The following is a 23,373-nucleotide window of genomic DNA, read 5'->3' on the forward strand; positions in this document are numbered from 1 at the left end:
TAATTTGCATATTAGCCTTTTATATATATAGATGTTCTGACTATTATGCAGGTTAATTAGTGATACTCTGAGATGGGGCAAATAAAATGCAGGAATACATGCATTGTGCTGTAAAAAATATATATTTTATTGATTTTTTACAGAGAGGAAGAGAGAGAGATAGAGAGTTAGAAACATCGATGAGAGAGGAACATTGATCAGTTGCCTCCTGCACATCTCCTACTGGGGATGTGCCCACAACCAAGGTACATGCCCTTGACCAGAATCGAACCTGGGACCTTTCAGTCCGCTGGCTGATGCTCTATTCACTGAGCCAAACCGACTTTGGCATGAAAGCCCTAGCCAGTTTGGCTCAGTGGATAGAGCATCGGCCTGTGGACCAAAGGGTCCTGGGATTGTCTCTGGTCAAGGGCACGTACCTCGGTTGTAGGCTCCTCCCCAGCCCAGGCCCTGGTCAGGGCATGTGCAGGAGGCAAACAATTGATGTGTTTCTCTCACATCAATGTTTCCGTCTGTCTTTCCCTCTCTCTTCCACGCTCTCTAAAAATCAAGGGAAAAATATCCTTGGGTGAGGATTAAAATAAATAAATATATAAATACATGCATACATAAATAAAAAATCATGAAATAAAAAATGTTAGGTTAAAACCAGAAGTAGAAATAGCACCAAACTGTATTTTTGTGTGTGTAAGAGTAGTTTTACTTCTAATTAAAGATAAATAACCCAAATAGTCTACATTTTACACAATTACATTTATTTTTATGTTCCAATTTTCTCCCAAAGTCCAACCATCTTCTTCTCCATCAAAAAAGCAAATTAAAAAAGTAAAGGAAAGAGGGAGGAAATTAAAGTTTGAGTGGAAAAGATTCCCTCCAATTTATTCCTCATTCCTAATTTTAGAGACAGATTCAGTAACATGTCCCCTCAGCATTTGATAAATGTTTTGTGATTTTTGTCCAAATTTGTACTCGATCTATCCAGAAATATTATAAAGGTGAGGCTTAGTAAGCCAAGTGAATGGACCCATCTAATTTTACTCCTTCCCACTAAAATCACATGGAGGTTAAATGAAAATAACACCGCCAGCAGCAAACATGCATTCAAGAGGAAATAGGAGAGGATGCAACAGAAATAAAATATTTACTAATAGGCAAGCCTGAGGCCGTGGCTGGTGGGAGAAGCCAAGCCAGGCCAACAGTGGGAGCACGGAGCACCCCGGGCCCACACCCCAAACCCTCCCTGGGCTCAGGACTCGTTGGCAGGGCCCCTCCACAGGCTCCCCAGCAAGGACCCAAGGGTGCTCAGCAGGCCCTGCCGCCCGACAAGCAGGAGACTGGGAGCTGAGCCAAGAGAAGAGCCCGTGGAATGTCAAACATGACAGCGAAGGCACGTCCCGGAATGGAAACTGCCCAGGCCAAGGGGGATGCGGGATTCCCAATGGGCCCAAAGAAAATTAAGCTGAAGGTGAAATAGAATAAGAACATTATTGCTCAGCCAGTGTGGCTCAGTGGTTGAGCGTTGACCTCTGAACCAGGAGGTCACGGTTCCATTCCCAGTCAGGGCACAAGCCCGGGTGGTGGGCTCCATCCCCAGTGTGGGGCGTGCAGGAGGCAGCCGATCCGTGATTCTCTCTCCTCGTTGATGTTTCTGTGTCTCTCCCTCAAAGAGCGTGGGGTACGTGATGTGTTCGGCACCTCACAGAAGGCCACACGCAGAGGGACTTGAACGGAGGCGATGGTGGTGATGGGGAGATCTCCATTCCTGGCTGCATGTGCCTCGACAGAAGCAGAGCCAGCCCGTGCCCTTCTGTTTGTAAAGCGCTAACACGTGTTTCCTGTGGCTCCCGCCAGAAATGCTGCAGGGCGACAGCTATAAGCGGAAGATGATGGCGGTCATGTCGTTGGAGGTGATTTGCCTGGCCAAGGAGGAGTACTGGCGGTGCATCCTGGATGCAGGTGAGGACAGCGGATGAACCGGCTTTGGCTTCTGCCGTGTCTTGCCGGGGGCTCTATTCCATTCAGTGAGTCACTTTAGGATCCATTTTTCCTTTCCCCTTGGATCCTGCACAGGATCAAATAACGACAGAAATCCCAGTTCTCTAAAAACGTGCAAGTTTAGCAATGACAGTAAGTTACCACGCTGCTGCTCGGATTTGCTGCTCTTGCTTAGAAATGATCTGTGTTCCGTGTTGACATGGTTCGCTTTTTAAGTGAGAAGTCGCCTGTGTGGGCTTTGCGGCAGTCCTGGGCTGGCAGGCAGCTCTGCGTGCAGACTAGGCTAGCTGCGTGCCCTCCCTACGCCTCGTTTCCTCGCTAATCCCCCGGTCCCGCCTCCTGGGGCTGTTTGGAGAACAGCGCTGTCCGACGGAACTTTCTAAATTGATGGGACTGTCCTGCCGGCGCTGTCCCACGGTGGCCAGTCCTCTCACGTGAATATTGAACGCACGTGAGGTGCTCATAAACATCTGTCGAATGAGGGGGTGAGAAAGTTACTCTGGGGAGTCCGTAACTGTGCTCCTAAAAGTGCGTGCCAACGTTCCACGTGTAAAAGTGAACCACAGATAAACAAGCCACTGGGGAGATTACATTTCAGGCAAATAAATAAAGCCCGAATTGTGCCTATTATATCCGCCAGCATTTTGTGTTTGGGGTGTAATGTGCTGTTTTCTTTTTAAAAAATATATATTTCTATTGATTTCAGAGAGAGAGAGAGAGAGAGAAACATCAACGATGAGAGAGAATCATGGATCGGCTGCCTCCTGCAGGCCCCACACTGGGGATCAAGCCCACAACCCAGGCATGTGCCCTGACCGGGAATCGAACCCTGACCTCCTGGTTCATGGGTGGATGCTCAAGCCCTGAGCCCCACTGGCCGGGCTGCTGTGCTGTTTCCTTTCACAGGGAACTGATATAACAAGCCTCCAGCTGAGGCCCGAGTTCCTGTTTCCACCAGGCCCCATGATTTCTGAGCCAGTTCTCCTTAATCAGGCTAAGCTTGCTTTTACTTCAGTTGTTTTTGTTTTTCAGCTGCTTGTCACAATACGGCTGAAACATAATATAGTGCTCACACACCTGCACAGACACTGCCACACACCCTGGGTGCAATCAACAACACGAACTCTACTGTATAGCAGCTCAAAGAATGGATTTGTCCATGATCTTAAGCCAGAATTTAGGGTTTCAAAGATGGCTTAGGGTTACCAATAGGAAATGTATGTTCGCGTGCTGTGTGAGCATTAAATGTGTGAACAGCCCTAACCAGTTTGGCTCAGCGGATAGAGCGTCGGCCTGCGGACTGAAGGGTCCTGAATTCAATTCCAGTCAAGGGCATGTACCTTGGTTGCGGGCACATACCCAGTAGGGAGTGTGCAGGAGGCAGCTGATCGATGTTTCTCTCTCATTGATGTTTCTAACTCTCTATCCCTCTCCCTTCCTCTCTGTAAAAAATCAATAATATATATATATATGTATATATATATATATATATATACACACACATATATATGTATATATATATATGAACAGTGAGAGCTCTCTATATTATAGACATGACAGAAAAGTGCATGTATGTCATTTTCAGGAATAACTGTATCGGTATGTTATAGAGTTATTTGCTAATTGTTTATATGTCAATGTCCATAAACTTATTTATTTATTTATTTTAAAATATGTTTTTATTGATCTCAGAGAGGAAGGGAGAGGGAGAGAGAGAGAGAAGTATCAATGATGAGAGAGAATCATTGATCGGTTGCCTCCTGCACACCCACACTGGGGTTTGAGCCCGCAACCCAGGCATATGCCCTTGACTGGAATCAAACCCGGGACCCTTCAGTCCACCAGTCAATGCTCAACCACTGAGCCAACCAGGCCAGGGCCTTAAGCATCATTTAAATCTTATTATGATCCATGGACGACGAATGGTCACAAAATAATCCATGCTCTTTCTAATCTCTGCTGCAGGCACCATTCCCGCCTTAATCAACCTGTTAAAAGGCTCCAAGATAAAGCTACTGTGCAAGACGGCGGGGCTGCTGAGCAACATCTCCACGCACGCGGACGTGGTGCACGCCATCGTGGAGGCGGGGGGCATCCCGGTCCTCATCAACCTGCTGGTGTCGGAGGAGCCCGAGCTGCACTCGCGCTGCGCCGTCATCCTGTACGACATCGCGCAGCTCGAGAACAAGGAGGTCATCGCCAAGCACGTGAGTGCCCGTCGGGAGGCATCATTCCCTCACCGAGAAGAAGCTAGAACAGGGCCCGTGCCCCGCACACCCATCCCCGCTGTCCCGGACAGAGAGCCGCGCCCCTTCTCTGGTCCCCTCAGGGCAGAGCCCCTCACTGCGGACACCTGCCCTCTGCCTGCACTGTCTGTGGCCAGTGGGGGGGAGGGTGCCCTCCCCCCGGGGACACCTACTCACGCATCATGGCTCACATCGCAGAGGCCGCCTCGCTTTATTGGAAGTGAGGTTGCCTTCCTGTGTCTGATCTTGAATACTCTTTTTTTAAAAATATATTTTTATTGATTTCAGAGAGGAAGGAAAAGGGAGCGAGAGATAGAAACGTCCATAATGAGAGAGAATCATGGATTGCCTGCCTCCTGCACGTCCCCCACTGGGGATCGAGCCCACAGCCTGGGCCTGTCCCCTTGACCGGAATCAAACCTGGGACCTTTCAGTTCGCAGGCTGGCGCTCTATCCGCTGAGCCACACCGGCGAGGGCTTCTTCAGTACTCTGCATGATTTCTTTCCTCCATTTAAAAGTAGGAAATGCTGTTCACATTTAAAAACAATAATCTATGTTGCGCAGATACAATCGCCAGTAATGAGCGCACCTGCAGTGGCAGAGATTTCCAAACGGGCTCTGTATTCAACGGATCTTAGGCAGTTGCTCTACTTTTTCGATGTTATTCAATGTTACAGCGAACTGGCAGCCTCGACTGAGTTGGGTCTGAAGGAAGCTATTTTAAAATACGTTTGTGGAATACTCACCTTAACAGGGCAGCCCACACTATTCTCAGCACTGTGGCCCCTGCCACGCCGGGTGCCATGCCAGTGGACCGCTTTGTTTATGGGTCGCATCGGCAGCGGCTTGTAGATGTGCGGCTCTCAGTGAGGGCTGCCTGCCGCTCGGATGAAGGCCGTTGTGATTAAGCGAGCTGTTCTCCTTCAGAACGGGATCCCAACGCTGATAAACCTCCTGAAGCTGGACATCGAGAACGTGCTGGTGAACGTCATGAACTGCATCCGGGTCCTGTGCATGGGCAACGTGAGCAACCAGCGAGCCGTGAGGGACCACAAGGGCATCCAGTATCTCATCAATTTCCTGAGCGCCAGCTCGGGTGAGCCTCTACTTGTGCATTATTATTATTGTTATTTTTAATATATTTTTATTGATTTCAGAGAGGAAGGGAGAGAGAGAGAGAGAGAGAGACACCAATGATGAGAGAGAATCATGGATTGGCTGCCTCCTGCACGCCCCCCACTGGGGATCGAGTCTGCAACCTGGGCCTGTGCCCTGACTGGGAATGGAACTGTGACCTCCTGGTTCAGAGGTCGGCACTCAACCACGGAGCCACGCCGGCGGGCCGTATACACTGTCCACATTTGACTTTACAACAGGAGAAGCGAATCTGCTGTGTCTTTATAGTCTTGCTTTTTAAGAGACGTAACTGACTGGCTCTTGAATTCCCCCGCAGACTTGCTGAAGGCCGTGGCCTCGGCCACCATAGCGGAGGTGGCCCGCGACAACAAGGAAGTGCAGAACGCGCTGGCGGCCGAGGGAGTCATCCCGCCGCTGGTGGCCCTGTTCACGGGGAAGCAGCTGAGCGTGCAGGTGAAGGGGGCCATGGCCGTGGAGGCCCTGGCCAGCTACAACCCGTCCATCCAGAGAGCGTTTCTGGAAAAGTCCCTGAGTAAATACCTCCTCAAGCTCCTCAAGGTAGGACCGGAGGCCCCGTGACCTTTTCCTCAGCCCCAGTACTCACTATTGACTTCAGCTCAGTGCACAGAGAACTGAAACCCCTTCCAGAATAAACCTTTTCTAAAATGGGGTGTTCCAGCCCTGCCAGCCTGGCTCGATGGTTGGACATTGACCTATGCACTAGGAGGTCACAGTTCGATGCCCAGTCAGGGCACAGGCCCAGGTTTCAGGCTTGATCCCCAGAGGGGGCGTGCAGGAGGCAGCCTATCCATGATTCTCTCTCATCATTGGTGTTTCTCTCCCTCTCTCTCTCTCTCTCTCTCTCTCCCTCTCCCTCTCCCTTCCTTTCTGAAATCAATAAAAAATATATTAAAACAGCTCAGTGATTGAGCATTGACCTATGAACCAGGAGGTCACGGTTCGATTCCTGGTCAAGGCACATGCCGGGGTTGTGGGCTCCATCCACACTAAGGGACCATGCAATGACTCTCATTGATGTTTCTATCTCTCCCTCTGCCTTCCTCTCTGAAATCAATAAAAATATATATTTTTTAATATATATATATATATATATATATATATATATATATATACACACACACACACATACATATACATATTAAAGCAGGCTATTCCTACAGTAGTAAATACATGCTCACCGAATGAACGGATTTTCTCTTAAACAGGCCTTTGAAATCAGCGTGAAGGAACAAGGGGCCGTGGCACTCTGGGCCTTGGCGGGACAAACGCTGAAGCAGCAGAAGTACATGGCCGAGCAGATCGGGTACAACTTCATCATCAACATGCTCCTGTCGCCGTCGGCGAAGATGCAGTACGTCGGTGAGTTGCTTTCCAGGTGCAGCTCTGACCCGTGAGCCCTGGGCTCCGGTGTGCTGCCTGCTTTCTCATTTTATTTTATTTTTTTAAATATGTTTTTATTGATTTTATTTATTTCAGAGAGGAAAGGGGAAGGAGAGAGAGAGAGAAACATCAGTGATGAGAGAGAATCATTGGTCGGCTGCCTCCTGCAACCCGGGCCTATACCCTGACAGGGAATCAAACCCATGACCTCCTGGTTCATATGTCAGTGCTCAACCACTGAGTTACATTGGCTGGGCTACTTCAATTTTAAATATATTTGTATTCATTTCAGAGAGGAAGGGAGAGGGAGAGAGAGAGACATCAGTGATGAGAGAGAATCATGGATCGGCTGCCTCCTGCACACCCCACACTGGGGATCGAACCCACAACCCGGGCCTGTGCCCTGACCAGGAATCAAACCGTGACCTCCAGGTTCATAGGTCGATGCGCGACCACTGAGCCACACCGGCCGGGCTGCTTGCTTTTCTTTTCCAGGAGGCGAAGCAGTCATCGCCCTGAGCAAGGACAGCCGGCGGCACCAGAACCAGATCTGCGAGGGGAACGGCATCGCGCCGCTGGTGCGCCTGCTGAGGATCAGCAAGCTGGCGGAGGGCACGCTCCTGAGCGTCATCCGGGCCGTGGGCTCCATGTGCATCGGTGCGTGACCTGCCTCGGGGTCCAGACCGTCGCGATGCTTCCCTTCCTCCCGGCCCGCTGCCAGAGCCCGCCACCATGTTTAATGTCGATGTGCGCTTCTAATTCTCCAAGACCTGACTGAGTACAAGTGGTGAAGTTCAATTTCTTACGTAGGCTCAGCTCTTGCACTCTGGTTGGAGATTTCAACCAGAATATTCCTCTAGTCATTTTTATAAAATCAAACGGTAGCATCATAAGCGTCAGTACCTTGCACGTAATAATTCTTCAGTAAATGGCAGCCATTATTGTTCCTTGATAGTCTAATATTTATAATTTTGTTGTTTTATGACTTAGAAAATTGTATCCACTTCTAATAGTAGATTTTCCACTTCACTTTGCCTTTTAAAAACTTAATTCAGGTTAAAACGGTGTCGCTATAGCATTCCCTTTTGTCATTTACTAATCATGTTCTTTGACCAGAGGACACATCCACTTGTGTTTATTTGCTTTTCAGTAAGTTTAGATCCCTGAGGGGGACGGCACCCCTGGGGTCTGTGCCCAGTGGCCTGAGCCGGAAGGGGCTTTGGGACTCAGCACGAGCCACGCGCTGTGTCCGTGAGAGTCGCCTTTCCCGGGTGACTCGGTTGTGTCCGGCTCTTTGCTTGGTGCTCATGAGCGCATCTCTGGCCCAGAGAGAATCTAGTTTCCTCTCGAGCACACACACCTTCGCTGAGAAGAGCTGTGCACTCCCTCTGGTCCCAGAGCTCCCACGTAAGCCACCAGCTAAGACCTGGACCACAGCCTCCGGACCCTTAGAGGTCCTGTTTCCAACGGGCCCAGAGCCCGCAGCCACAGCTCCGCGCACCCCCAGGCCGAGGGGGCAGAGCTGACTAGTCGTGTGGTGCAGGGCGCTCTGTCAGCCAAGCACAGCGCCCTTGCCAAGATGGACAAACATCTCATGATGTGGGTCTTCCAGGTGTCGCCCACACGAGCAACCCCATCAGCCAGCAGTTCATGGTGGAGGAGAACGCCTTCCCGGTGCTGATGCAGCTGCTGAGGAGCCACCCGTCGCTGAGCATCAAGGTGCGTGAGGCCGCCCGGTCCCTTTCCCACGCGGTAAAAACGAACATAAATGGGACATTTTAAGATTAAATGGTATCATTTACAAGTTCACGAGTACAATACAGGTATTAAACTTCTAAACAAAACTCTAGAGGTTTCACACAAAAAAGTTGCTACAAAGATAGTCAATTTTATTAAAATATTTCTTCAAAACAGGAATGTCTGTGTCCTCCTCAGGGATGATTCCCAGCATTTCATCCCTGCGTCCTCAGACACTGGTTGCTAAAGCCTGGGTGGGGGTCCCAGGGATGCGGGCTGTAGGTCGCAAAGTTTCTCCGCTCTAAGTGAATCCTGTGGTTGCTACGCCCACGAAACAGCCCCACCCCTTGTTCCTCAAAGCGAACGTTGCCAAGTAGCACTACGAGCTGTGGAGGAGCCGTCCACCCCCCCCCCCCCCCCACTGACCGCTAGCAGAGCGCCTTTAGTGAGATGACATGCACATCTACTCCAGCCCCTTCCTAAAGCTCTGCAAATCCGGGACATCGATAGTTGGCCAGGCAGGAAATGGTAGCAACCAAGAACACATTTTCTCTTCAAAACTTGGTATGGGCTCTATTGGAAATGAGAAAATAGAAATGACCAAAGAGGAAAATATGTAAGTAAACATCGCATTATTTCTTTAAGGAACGTGTTTGTTACCAGAAAAGATGTTTTAAGTTATGTGGCTTTTCTGGCTATGAAAGAGATTATGTGTGTACTAGAGGCCCGATGCATGAAATTCGTGCAAGGGGCTCAGCCCTCCCAGCCCAGGCTTCGTCCAGAAGGCCGTTCAGCTGTCTGGTCTAATTAGCATATTACACTTTTATTATTATAGATGGGAGTTGAATTAGGGAAAAGAAGGAAGGCGCTCATGCTAGCGATGTTTTTGGCTTGAATTACAGTGAAAACTACACTGACTTTCAGAGTACCCATACATTTCGGAAGACTTTGGAAAATGCCACGTAAAGCACGTTTTGTTTTTAAACGTGCATTTTCATGGCAAAAGAGTTTTCACATCAATGGCACCTACCTGTAATTCAGTATCGATTCTCAATGAGTCCTTAAAACTTGTTAAAACAGAACAGAGATACACTTCAATACTTTCCCGCAAATAAAATTCTATAGTAAACGAAATACGTCTGCAACAGTCGTGCTTTTCAAACGCGTAACATTTTTCATAGGAATGCAGAGTGTAGTTCCTAAAAGCGTAACCACTGCATCCTCGCAGTACCCAGGGTCCTTTACATCCTCTGAAGGACTTCAAGTCATGACCCCAGAAACAGGCCAACCCTCAGCGCTCCTCCGCGGGCTCCGCTTAACTCACAGGCGGTCCAGAAAGGCTTACAATGCACAGGCCGGTATCTGATAAGCAGTTCAAAACAGCTTAACCCCTGCCAGGAAATTCATTTTTTAAAACATATTTTTATTGATTTCAGAGAGGAAGGGAAAGGGAGGGAGAGATAGAAGCATCAGTGATGAGAGAGAACCATGGATCGGCTGCCTCCTGCACGCCCCACACTGGGGATTGAGCCCACAACCTGGGGATGTGCCCTGACCGGGAAGCAAACTGTGACCTCCTGGTTCATACGCTGACACTCAACTACTGAGCCACGCTGGCCGGGCCCATGCCCAGAAATTTTTTTTTAAAATTTAGATAAAGAAGGGATACACCTGTGTCCAGCACACAGAGGCAGGATCTTGACCCCGCGGTTTGAAAACCGTAAGGGACATTCCTCCCGAAGTTGTAAATGCCAGTGAGAGAGCTGGGATCCATGGGTTTTACAGTATCTTCCGGTCAGTACATCCCATATCAATGTCTGCATGATAAAAATGCCAGTGGATAGGCCGCGAGTGACAAATAACCTCTGCAATCCACGCGTCCAGGTGGAGGTGGCCTTTTCCTTGGCCTGCATTGTCCTGAGGAATAAATTGCTGCAGAAGGAATTGCAAGAAAATGAAGGGTTCAAATATGCGGATGTCCTCTTTCTTTTGCACGCCCAGGATAAGGTAATCCCCTTACAAAATATTAGTGATCATCACGCCCAGGATAAGGTCATCCCCTTACAAAATATTAGTGATCATCACGCCCAGGATAAGGGCATCCCCTTACAAAATATCAGCAGTCATTTAGAAGAAGGTTCTGAGACAACCACCTCAAATTACTACCAAGTCTTCTTCATGGCGGTGCTCAGCGCCTTACTTCAGAAACGGGAAATCTCTCTGGGAGGCCCTTCGTTTGTATCGGTCGAATGATACTGTCCCACATTTCTCACAGCACACTTCATTTTTGAAAAGTAGCCGTTTTATGTGTTGGGTCAAGCCAAAACAAAAACAAAACAAAGAAATCACCCAATCTCTTCTATCCTGAATGCATCAAATCTTTGACCCAATTTTATGAACTTTCAACCCTCTGTGGTCTGCTGCTTCTGCAATATTCTAGAATGGTGCTTCTCAGTCTACTCGTGATGAAGGAATAGCTTTCCCCCACTGATCTGTTAATTATATTTTAAAAAAAGCTTTACATTTTGCAATAATTTTAGACTTTCCAAAAATTTGCAAAAACCATACTGAGTGTCCTGGGATACCCTTCATCCCGTTTCTCTGATGTCAACCAGGACATGAACATTGACACGTTACCATGAACTGGTCTGCAGGCCTGATTTCAATGTTGCCTGTTTCCTCACAAAGTCCTCTTTCAGTCCCGGGCCCAGTCAGGGATTCCACATGGCCTCTCGTCGTCGCGTCTGTTTAGTCTCCTGCCCTCTGTGAAGCGCAGGCCCTGGGATTTCAGGGTTTCATGTTTTGCCTGATCTTGACAATCTTGGGAAGTGCAGGCCCGTTGTTTCGTGGACTGCCCCTCAATTTGACTCCTCTGATGTTTTCTTATGATTAAACTGAGGCGACGCATTTTGGCAAGGATACCGTAGCAATGACATGGTTTTCTTCACTCACCTTCCCAGCAGGTACATGACATTGATGTGTCTTATGACTGGCAATGTGAACTTGGGGTACTTGGTTAGAGCGGTGTCTGTGAAGTTACTGTTTTTCCCTTTATATGTAAGACGTATCTTGAGATGAGACACCCCGAGGCCATGCGAATATTCTGTCTTGCCTTGTATTTTGCTCATCAATTTTAGCATGCGCGGATCAACAGGATTACGGTGGCATTTACCTGATGGTGATTATTTTTTTAATTCCCTCATTCTCCCACTGGTATTTAACTGTAAGAAAGACCCATGTCTTTAAAATGCTTATTCTCAATTTCTGTAATTCCGTGGCAACCATTTCGTGGACTATCGCTGGCCCGCGGGCCACACTGTGAATAGCACTGCCTAGAAAAACTCCGGGTCCTCTGTGACCTACAGTACACTTGGCGGTGAGGGAGGAACATTGCCGACCACGCCTCTCTCCGTTCTGAGAGATCTGGGAAGGGGAAAGAAGAGCTGTCAATGCATTATTTTTTTTCAATACATAATTGGACTTCACTGTGGTGCACAAAAGATGCAGTTCGCTCTAATGACCTGGAGAATAAGAGGGTGAGGAGTCTGCATTCATGTCTGCCTCTCAAAGCCGCCTTTCTCCCTCTCTACTATTCCTGCCACCTGTCCGTCTCTCACCCTCTTCCTCAGGGACAGTTTTCTGCTCCCTTTTCTCCTCCTGCTCATTTCACTTCCGTTCCCCTTCCCTCCCAACCACCTGCTTCACTCTCTGGACCCTATCCCCTTTTTTTAAAAAAAAAAAAATATTTTTATTGATTTCAGAGACGAAGGGAGAGGGAGAGAGATAGAAACATCAATGATGAGAGACTCATTGATCAGCTGCCTCCTGCACAGCCCACACGGGGGCTCGAGCCTGCAACCCGTGTATGTGCCCTGACCGGGAATCAAACCGTGACCTGGTTCATAGGTCAATGCCAACCACGGAGCAACGTCGGCTGGACCGGACCCTATTCTTTGACTGAACCTAATACCTTTCTTCTTGCCTAGGGCCAGGTGACCACTTTGTGTATCTATAATTTTTATTATGAAAAATTTCAAACAACTCATGGTCAATCTTATTTCCTCTATCTACCTATTCACCATCCCTGTGTTATTTTTAAATCAAATGTCAGGGATCATCTAATCTTATCTGTAAATATTTTTCAGTATGTACATATGGCATTTTTATATGATAATTCATTGTGGCAGAAGAAAACTCACTAAGATTAATTGTTCTCTCTCTAATACTGTTCAAGTAAAATGTTAAAAATAAGGCTTAGTCATAAGGTTCTATCTTTGGGGTCTATCTGGAAAATCTACCATACTTGTTAATCCTTGGCAAGCAGACGATCTCTAAAGGAAAATTATTATTTGCTCTTTTCCCAGCCCTAAAATGTTAAAATGTGATTTTAAGAAGTAAATCACTTTTATTTAAAATTTCTCTTTTAGAATATAGTACAAAAGAATTTTACAAATGAGCTTATTTTAAGAGATGATAATCGTCCCACAATGCATAGCATGCAATAGATAGCCTGTTGTACAAGGGAAGTTTTGATTTATTAACACCACTTTGAAATGTTGCAAATAAAATGTTAAAACAAAATAGTCGAGGGAAAATAAAATTACAGAGTTTCCTGTTACCATTTAGATATTTGGTTGTATAACCAGTAATCTAACATTCCCTTTAAAAATTAATTTTTCCTCTTTTCTTCTACCTGATACCACAACTTAATCCTCTATTTTTTCTGGTCAATAACATTCTGGAGTAACTATTATCTATTCTCGCCAATACATTAATGTCCTATTTTACTCGTAGAGGTAAGAATGCAATATATTTTAACAGGCAAGAATGAAACCCTCTGACCATGATAACATGGTAAGTGAAGTGGCTAAAGATAACTCATGTCTCTCCTGTTCCTAGGACATCCGCTTAAGAGCAGGCTACGCGTTAACCCTTTTTGCCTTCAATGACGTCTTTCAACAATATTTAATTTTGGAAAATGGAATAATGACCCTGTCCATCTTTGAACCTTTTCTTGAATCAACCATTGAAACTGAGAAGGCGATGGCAGCATTTCAGGTGTGACATCGGAGTTGACATTTCCATGGGTGTCGTTTTAGTGAAAACTTGAACATTAGAAAAAAGTTTGGATCTGGAAAAATGGTTCCTGGTTTGTAAAATTCACAGTAGTTTTCACACCAGCCCCTTTCACATCATTAGAAAAACAAAACACATTACCTATGAGGATTTCTTCATTTATATGGAACGTTACAAGTTAGAATGGAAGTTTTGCCTTTATACACCACCTGATGTTTATGAAACGCTGTTGGGTGGATAGGCAGGTAGAAGTACTTTCGTCACCTGCGTTTGATAAGGTAGCGCAAGGTGGCATTCAACACAAGAGTTCCCTGCAGAATCTTTAGCTGACCACGCTCATGCTTCAACCCATGACAGCTAGATGTACCTGGGTTCTTCTGTCTTATTCTCCCTCTTCTTTTTTCCCCTATGATTTTTAGGAGAAGCATTTTCTTTCTCTTTTTTTAAAGTTATTTATTTATTTTTATTTTTGTTAATCCTCACCCAAGGATATTTTCCCATTGAATTTTTTTAGAGAGAGGGGACACACACACAGAAACATCAGTGTGTGAGAGACACATTGGTTGGTTGCCTCCTGCACAAGTCCCAACCGGAGCCAGGGATCTAGCCTGCAACCAAGGTGCATGCCCTTGACCAGAATCGAACCCAGGACCCTTCAGTTCCTGGGCTGACGCTCTATCTACTGAGCCAAACCGGCTGAGGCGAGAAGCTTTTCATATGAACCCTACTTCAAGGATATAAAAGTTACAAACATTGTAGAAAGAATACTATGGCCTCCCATGGTCACTAAAATGACCAGATAGGGCCAAGGACTCTAACTCCTACTCCTGCCTCTTGCTTCTCTCCCTTTTCTCCCCCCTCCCTTTTTTTTTTTTTTTGCTTCTCTTCTAGTCAATCATGCCAAATTACTCCTCTTACCTCCCTGAGATGTACCAAATCAATCAATCAATGCATCAATAAGCTTAATCAGCGAGGCTGAGTAGAAGATGCTCAATGATTCTTTGCTTCTTCTTCGTTTGTAGATTATTATATTAGCTAAAGTCATCATAGATGTGGACCATATCACTTTGTCTTCAAGAGGGGTTACTATTCTGATCGATAGTCTGTATTCCCTCCAGTCCACCACGATTGTCTTGACAGGTAAGAAAGACCAGCGTCTCATTGTAGCCGCCTAAAGCTAGTTGCGCAAACACGTTTCTGTAGCCTGAGCCCGAGCAAAGAAACCAGCCGGACACTCTGTCACGCAGCTGGAAGCCGGGGCCCACAGGGGAACATGCCCGTCTATGCTGCACCCCAACGAGGAGCAGAAACTCCGAACACGGCCTTTCGGCTTTCCCTACGTTTTCAAACCCTGCCTTCTCTTTTCCAGAATTCAAAATGAGAATTCAACTCTGAGCTACCGTAAGAGCAGGCACACACTGATTGACAGTAGCGACAGATTTGTACCGACGCCCCTCCGCCTGGCTTCCTTTTGACCAATGGCCCATGTTTTGCTAACAGTGAAGGGCTCCCTACACTGATCTGTGGTATAGCAAGGCCAGGGGGCCCAAGAGCGGTCTTGACACCATGCTAACCATGTGACTGTATCGAGTCCAGATCCAACTCCCCAGATGATCAATCAGTAGTCATTGAGTTCATATATCACTCTCAACATGACGTGGAACAGTAGCAGAATAACAGCCCGAGGGAGGAACTACCACCAGAAATCGTAATAATAAAAGGCTCATCATATGCAAATGGACGCCATGCCCTCAGCCGTAAGGACCGCTCAGCAGCAGGCGCTGGAGCACCTCTCGGGCCTGGCGCTCTGGCGGGAGGCAGGGCACCTCCTCGCACAATTTCTCGCGCTGGGCCCCTAGTAAATAAATAAATAAATAAATAAATAAATAAATAAATAAGGTATTTGCTCTTTAGCTGAAATGGGCCACTTGAAGGCAGCAGAGGAACCTCGACTTGCTGTCCTGGGAAGAAAACCTCGGGCTTTCAGGCGTCCCCTCTCTTATGTGACCTGCTTCACTTGCACTGTTTGTGACAGAAACCCAGACCATACTTTGGGGGAAAGTTTATTCTACATATAAATGCTTTTTCTCAGCACTTCTTCATTAGCAGACCTGTCTTAGGACTCAGACGTTTTTAACATTATGTGCAGATAACCAAGAGCACAGCTTATCTGTAGCACAAAGCCTTTTTCTCGTTTAATTTGTAGGGAACTTAATAGCCAGCCTGGCTCACTCCAGAGCTGGGATTCCAGCGGCATTTGCCACATTAGGGACAGTCCAGCGGCTCTGCTACCATCTGTACTCCGGAAAAGAAGAGGTAAATCAAAAGTAATGTTAGCCCAGCCGGCATGGCTCAGGGGTTGTGCATCAACCTATGAACCAGGAGGTCCCGGTTCGATTCCCGGTCAGGGCACATGCCTGGGTTGCGGGCTCCATCCCCAGTGGGGGGCGTGCAGGAGGCAGCTGATTGATGATTCGTTCTCATCATTGATGCTTCTATCTTTCTCTCCCTTCCTCTCTGATATCAATAAAAATATATTAAAAAACAAACAAACAAAAAGTAATTCTAAAACTGAATGTTCTGAGACTATAATTTGCCTCCCTCTCATCTCTGTGGGCTGATTTCCCCACAGGTTGACGGGGTTACAGAACAGCTCATGTTCCTAACACAGCCTGAGATGGTTTCTCTAGAACTGTACCCACCACCCGTAATTCCCGTTCCCACAACATGGGAAAACTTGTTTTATCTTTGATAGTTAAGATTCAATCTACCAATGAGTACACTGATGATATCGAATTTGTAATTAAAATCTTTATACAATATCCCACACCATTTTATGACTTCACTGTCGTTTCTGTGATTCTCTGGAATGAATGAAAGTGGAATCCATTGGACAGTTTTCCTCATCTGCCAAGCAGAGTTCGAGATGAGGATGGATGTGTGAGGAAGGCAGGCTGCCCAGTAGTCGTTTGCCTCTGAGTGTTCCCCTGCGCTTCCCCCCAGGGTCTAAGGCAGTATTTCTCCAACATTGGGGTGCATTGGGACACCCAGGGAAACCTGTTACGCCATATGGCTGGGCTCCATTCCCAGAGTTTCCCATCCAATACCTCCGTGCAGGCCCCAGGATGTGCATTTATTTCTAACAAGTTCCCAGGAGCCAAAGCGACCCTGGGACCACGTACTGAGAACCGCTGTCCAGGCGTGGAAGGTGCCTGGGCAGTCAGATGCCAATGGCAAGCCCAGAGTGTCAGCTTCTGGTACCCAGCAAGGGCGGGGTTCATGTTTACTCCATGACATTTCTTATGCCACCATTAACAGATTTTCCTAAGAACTGCCCAGCAGTACACGTTAATTAATCATATTTATTAATTATGATTAATAATTAATCATAGCCTCATTATCTCAAGGTCACAGGCAGAGAGGACTACTTCCTTCCAGGAAAGAAAGGACTTTTCCTGTGTCCTATGGCCTGATACTTGTTCTTGCTTGTTTTTGCCAAAGGAAAATGTAGTTGCTTTCCCGAGCACATTATTATTATTATTATTATTATTATTAGTTGTTGTTGTTGTTGTTGTTAATCTTCATCAGAGGCTATTCTTTCCTATTGATTTTTTTAGAGAAAGTGGAAAGGAGGGGGAGAGACTGAGAGAAACATCAATGCGAGAGACACACATCGGTTGGTTGCCTCCACAAGTGGGATCGAGCCTGTAACTGAGGTATGTGCCCTTGACCGGAATCAAACCCGTGACCCCTCAGTCCACAGGCCGACGCTCCAACCACTAAGCAAAACTGGCCAGGGCCCGAGTGCATTAATTTTAACCTACTTGTATGCTGTAGGCTCCCACCTGGTTTCCTATGACAGTCACCTATGCAGTTTGAAAAATCATAATGTCTAGGCTGCACCCCAAGATAATAAAATCGGTTTTGGGGGGTGGCCCCCAGGCTGAGTCATGTTCATAGCTATCCAGGTGACAGCGAGGCACCAGCAAGACTGAGGGCCACTGCCTTCGTTCAGCCCCCAGGGCCCTGCCTCTGGCTGCACCTTAGAGTCCACTGTGGCACTTTGACAACATACAGGCCCAGGTTCCACCCTTGAGCCGATTCGGTGGATGGACTTAAAACAAAAAACAAAAACCTCCTGGTGACTCTAAAATGCAGACAGGACTGAGAACAACTAGAAATCCATGGCAGCTGACACTCCGCTCAAAGCCTGGCCGTGACTATGGACACAGACAACGGGGCAGTGAGGGCTGGTGGGCCGGTGGGCCGGGCCGGGGGTGGGGGGGGTGGAGGAGGTCAGTGGGAGAAAAAAAGGGGACATGTGTAATACTTTCAACAAGAAATAATTATTTTAAAAAATAATAAAAATAATAAAAACCTGGCCGTGAGCCCTAGCTGGTTTGGCTCAGTGGGTAGAGCGTCAGCCTGTGGACTGAAGGGTCCCGGGTTCAATTCTGGTCAAGGGCACATGCCCGGATTGTGGGCTCCATCCCCAGTGTGGGGCGTGCAGGAGGCAGCTGATCCATGATTTTCTCTCATCATTGATGTTTCTCTCTCTCTCTCCCTCTCCCTTCCTCTCTGACATCAATAAAAGTAAATAAGTAAATAGCAGTAAATAAAAGCATGGCTGTTGCTGCCATCGGTTGGCATGCACATTTGCTGGCATTAGCTCCAGGGACTTGCTATGAGTATGTGCTGAGCGCTGGCGTGGGCCCTTAGAGCAGAGCGCACGGTGAAGGATGTGTCTTCCCCGCAGGTGCGCACAGCCTGCTCCTGCGCCCTCGGCTACCTGACCTACAACGCGATGGCTTTCCGCGTGCTGCTGAGCGAGTGCCGCAATAAGCCGAATCAGTTCCTCCGGATAATAAACAGCATCAGCAGAGACGCCAGCATTAACCCGGCGTTTCTGAAGGAATTTAGAATGCAGCAAAAAGTGGGGCTCCCTTCCCTAAGGTATGGTGCGCATAGGGGAGGTGGCAGGGGTGAGATGACTGATAGAGGAGCTTTCACCGACCTGTAAGGAAGGTCAGAGCAGGGCACGCCCCGTGCTACGAATCTGTGCCTCAGACACCCAAGGACAAGTTCCTTGTAAACGTCCATCGCCAAAGCCTGTTTCACTTCTCCCCGAGCAGCAGCGAGTGCAGACGCGAATGCAGCCGGATCTTGGGGATCCTGCCTGGCCAGGGTAACTCGCATTTCAGAAAAGTTTTGGGGAGCCTGGTTGCCTCCACGTCTGACCCAGGAAGCCGTTTTGGGGTGGCCTGGGGTACACTTGCGAGTTCTGAGGACCCCGCCGGGAACTTGGCCTCCAGTGGGACTTGGGGAACGACCCAAAGCGGGGTCCCACCGGCCCGGCGGTCGGGGTCACGCCAGCTGCCGGCATTGATCCGAGGGTTTCGCACCCGCGCTGGAGTGTCATCGCGAACTTGAGTCTCTGAAAGAGAGGAGAGGCGCGGACGCCGGCTCGGTTCCTTCTGGGCGCGAGCGGAATGACAAGCCTCCCGCGCAAGCGGCGCTGCTCAATGCAGGCAACGACCCTGGCAGGCTGTGTCTACGGACTTTGCAGTCACAGAGGAGAGGGGATCGGCTCGGCTCTAAACCGGGGCTCCTCAGAGTCACGTTCACTGCGATGCCGTGGAAAACGGACGCCTAACCGCGTTCCCTAACTATCTGAACCGCCAGGGACAGCGAAACGGCAATGGCTGTCATTGACAGCGTTAGAAAGTAATGCTTACTGGTTGAAAATAATTTAGGATAAATGACGGAAGCACTATTTAGTAGTCCCTCCCTCAGCGAGTCCATAAGGCAACTTTTTGGGAATTATTTTTTAAAAAAACAAAAATGAAAACCCTCCCTCAGGACACTTGTCTGCCATCTGCTGGGGAATTGTAGTAACTACACAAATCTAGGAGGAGCGAGGCGAATGGCACCCCCTATCGTTGTAAACACTCAACTCTCAGGATTATAAGAAGTCCGTAAACTGGTCAGAATGGTGAAACTGCTGAGCAAGTAACAGTTAACCCATCACCAATAGTGCTTTGCACTCGCCTTAGAGCAGCGGTTCTCAACCTGTGGGTCGCGACCCCTTTGGCGGTCAAACGACCCTTTCACAGGGGTCGCCTAAGACCACCCTGCATATCAGATATTTACATGACGATTCATCACAGTAGCAACATGACAGTGATGAAGTAGCAACGAAAATAATTTTATGGTTGGGTCACAACATGAGGAGCTGTATTTAAAGGGCCAGAAGGTTGAGAACCACTGTCTGAGAGCGTTTACATGGACTGCCCGCTTTATTTCTCGTAACAACCCCGAACAGGAGTGCGGTGTCCATAACACGATGGGAAAGGCGTGGAAGGTCACTGGGGCAAGCCGGGGGACTTCGGGACGATAAACATGCCCGTCCACACAGTGCTCCTTGATGGCGCTGCCGGGAACAGAGAGAGGCCGATCGTGGCTGGACCATAACAGCTTGTTGGTTTGTTTGTCTGGAGTGTCTACCTCTTCTCTGTTCCCGTCCACACCGAGGACGGGGTAGTGGAGGAGCCCTCGGCCGCGTCCATCTTGAAGTGTGGAGGGAGTCATCGTTAACGGACCCGCCGTGAAAACACAGGCGACCAACACTAGCCGCTTTCATTGCCACCCAGTAGCCGTGAAGTTCCCTCATTGAAGGAGGACACAGCAAATGGTCCCCACCAGAGTAATCAGGAACGCATTCGGGACACTGTTATCTCTTAACTGTAATCAAGACTTGCACTTTATCACCAGGACGTGTTTGCAATGCCACATTTACAGGTTATCTGTATGGGATGATTAAAATAATACTTATTTTTAAGCCACCACCCCACCCACCCACCCACACACACATTAACTCAGGTACACGTTATTATTTGACTTAAAACACTTCACTGGTACCCCATTACTTTAAAGTTGACATTTTATCATTCTTTTTAAAACACATTTTATTGATTTGTTAGAGAGGAAGGGAGAGGTAGAGAGACAGGGAAACATTGATGAGAGAGAAACATCAATCAGCTGCCTCCTGCACGCCCCCTGCTGGGGATGGAGCGCAAACCTGCACATGTGCCCTGACTGGGAGGGAGTCAAATCAGCGACCCTTCAGTGCATGGGCGATGCTCAACCACTGAGCCACCCGCCCGGCTACATGTTCTCATTCTTAACACACAATGACCTGATCTTCATTCTCCAACCTCGTCTCCTATCGCGCCCCAGATACCTTCACTTCTAAGCGCACCAGACTGTGCAGTGCCTCTACCCGCCGTGCTGTGCTGTTCTAAGCACTGTGATCCCTCACCCCTCCCCTCTGCCCGGGGCACGCCCCACCGCATCCCCCCAAGACCTATTTTCTTCAAAACCCGGCCCAAGTGGTCTTCCCCCCGAAGCTTTCCTTGATCCCTTCAAGCAGATTCAATGCTTCCAGTGTGCTGAGTGAGTCAGTGAGTAGGAAACACTGCCGGCGACCTGAATGAGTTAGACCACAGGCTGTGGAACATGCTGCGTAGCCTCTCTATGTTTCTCGTTTGACGAAAATGTTTTCCCTTTCAGTCTGGAGAAAAATGGAGGGCCATGCATAAATCTTCTCTCCAGAAAAGGTAACTGGTGTTTCTTTTCTCTCCGGGGTGCCTTCTGGCCCTGGCACTCTGAAATCCTTTGTTCCATGTATAAACATTCAAAAAGGCGGGGCTCCTGAAAAGGCGACCCGCAAGCGCTTGTGTTTGGAATGCTGTACACCTAACATGTCTTCCCATGTATAAGCCAATGTGACACATTTCTTTTTAAAAAAATATGTTTTTATTGATGTCAGAGAGAAAGGGAGAGGGAGAGAGAGAGAAACATCAATGAAGAGAGAGAATCATTGCTTGGCTGCCTCCACACCCCACACGGGATCCAGCGCAAAACCCGGGCATGTGTCCTGGTTCATAGGTCAACGCTCAGGCACTGAGCCACACCGGCGGGCTTACCCTTTAAGGCAGCCGTGGGCAAACTACGGCCCGCAGGCCGGATCCGGCCCGTTCGGCTGCTCTATCCAGCCTGCGGAGCCGAAAGAGCGGAGGGTTCTCTTGCTCTCCCCTCCGCTCCTTCACCAGCAGCCGTGTTAACATGTATTAGTTCACACAAACACTCCATCCATGCTTTTGTTCCGGCCCTCTGGTCCAGTTTAGGAACCCATTGTGGCCCTCGAGTCAAAAAGTTTGCCCACCCCTGCTTTAAGGCCTTCCTTCCCACCACCAGTCGGCAGAAACTCCTCCTCCTTCGCCCTTTCTCACAAGCCACGCACAGTGCTAAGTCCTTACGGAAACAGCACGTACTAGTAAGTTTGACTCAGCCACGCCCTTGCTATTGTTCTGTGCCGTGGACACCTTGTCTCGTGAGTTCGTAGGGCACAGCCCACCTTTCCCTTACACTCCGTAGTGTCACACACACTGGGGGGGATGCCCTTGAAACCCAAGTCCAGACCTGATAATGGTACCCACCCGGGCCCCGTAGACAGAGGCGAGGAAAAATGACTTGTTGATTTCACGTTTAGCTTAGTGCTTGCTCGAGTGTGCTTGGTGGAGGGCCAGATTCCGTCTTGCTTGGTGTACCCACTGCCCCACAGGGAAAAGCAAGGGCGGGCCATTCAGAGGTCCCTGTGCTCCCGTCACGAGTGGGAAGGGAGAGAAGAGGAGAGAGAACAAGAGGAGGAGAGCAGCCTCATTCACTCCATCTGAGGGAAGCGAGATGTGGGCGGAGGGGAGGCTGTATTTCCGCCTATCGTGGGTGAAAGGATGTCTGGTGCGGGCACGGCTCCTTGGTCAGCCTCGTTCTTGCTTTACCTTCGTATTGATTTCCAAACAGCCTGGGTGCCAGGCACAGGCTGATGAAGCTTTTGCAGGTGTGTGGCAACAAAAGAAAAGACGTGGACAATGGAGAGCGTTTGTGGACAAAGTTAATGTCATTCAAGGGGAAGGCCATCCCTTTGAGAGAGCGCCTTTGGCACTGTCTTTTGGTGTTAAACTATCCCTCCTTTCACAAAAGCCTATTGAAAACAGTTGACATTGGTCCTTTGTTAGTGCCAACTTGGCACAGTAGGAAGTCGGCCACCATGTTTGGCTGCCCCCGAGGTTTTGCTGTGACATGAAAGCCTGGAAGCTGCTGCGCTGTCTCTTCGTGTGTTTGGAATGGGGAGGAAACAGAACGATGCAGAGCTAAGGGGATGAGACTGTGGCGATATCCCGAGGCTCAGACCTTTAACTGTGGCTCTTACTTCTTAGGGAGAGAGCACCGAAGAAAGCTAAGGCCGAAAATTCAGCCCCGAGATTCCCTGACCTTATTGCCTCCTGTAACGAACTTCATGGGGCTCTTCAAGACCTCCAAAACGTCCACTGTGTCGCATAATATCTTTTCCTTTGCATCTGCAACGTCCTCAGACGTCATCCAAGTGTCAAGACCAAGAATAGTGTTGCTGAGCGAACTTGGGAAACACGTTCAGAAAGACAACGTTGAGCCTGCAGAAGGTTAATAAACGCATTTCAGTGTGAACGGGTTCCTGAGCAACTTTTTAAAACATTTTAATGTTTATTTTGTTGTTATATTTTTATTGATTTCAGAGAGGAAGGGAGAGAGAGAAACATCCATGATGAGAATTATCCATCGGCTGCCTCCTGCACGCCCCACACTGGGGATGGAGCCAGCAACCCAGGCCTGTGCCCTTGACCGGAATCAAAGTTGGGACCCTTCCGTCCGCAGGCCGACGCTCTATCCACTGAGCCACCC

General features: G+C 48.3%; 1 protein-coding gene across 1 annotated transcript in view; it reads left to right on the forward strand.

The window, feature by feature from the left end:
* The window catches only part of ANKAR (ankyrin and armadillo repeat containing), a 46,349-nt gene extending 23,213 nt beyond the window's left edge, over nucleotides 1-23,136 (forward strand). Inside the window, exons 12-25 of the mRNA XM_081096373.1 lie at nucleotides 1,852-1,956; nucleotides 3,961-4,202; nucleotides 5,170-5,338; nucleotides 5,696-5,937; nucleotides 6,606-6,759; nucleotides 7,276-7,437; nucleotides 8,393-8,499; nucleotides 10,402-10,524; nucleotides 13,417-13,575; nucleotides 14,616-14,733; nucleotides 15,800-15,909; nucleotides 18,350-18,546; nucleotides 21,163-21,209; nucleotides 22,872-23,136. Of these exons, the coding sequence (XP_080952499.1) occupies nucleotides 1,852-1,956; nucleotides 3,961-4,202; nucleotides 5,170-5,338; nucleotides 5,696-5,937; nucleotides 6,606-6,759; nucleotides 7,276-7,437; nucleotides 8,393-8,499; nucleotides 10,402-10,524; nucleotides 13,417-13,575; nucleotides 14,616-14,733; nucleotides 15,800-15,909; nucleotides 18,350-18,546; nucleotides 21,163-21,209; nucleotides 22,872-23,119 (2,183 nt within the window). The 3' untranslated portion in view covers nucleotides 23,120-23,136. The remainder of the gene's footprint in view (nucleotides 1-1,851; nucleotides 1,957-3,960; nucleotides 4,203-5,169; nucleotides 5,339-5,695; nucleotides 5,938-6,605; nucleotides 6,760-7,275; nucleotides 7,438-8,392; nucleotides 8,500-10,401; nucleotides 10,525-13,416; nucleotides 13,576-14,615; nucleotides 14,734-15,799; nucleotides 15,910-18,349; nucleotides 18,547-21,162; nucleotides 21,210-22,871) is intronic.
* Nucleotides 23,137-23,373: the final 237 nt, after the last annotated feature.

Source organism: Myotis nattereri, assembly GCF_964212035.1.
Source record: "Myotis nattereri genome assembly, chromosome: 7".
NCBI lineage: Eukaryota > Metazoa > Chordata > Mammalia > Chiroptera > Vespertilionidae > Myotis > Myotis nattereri.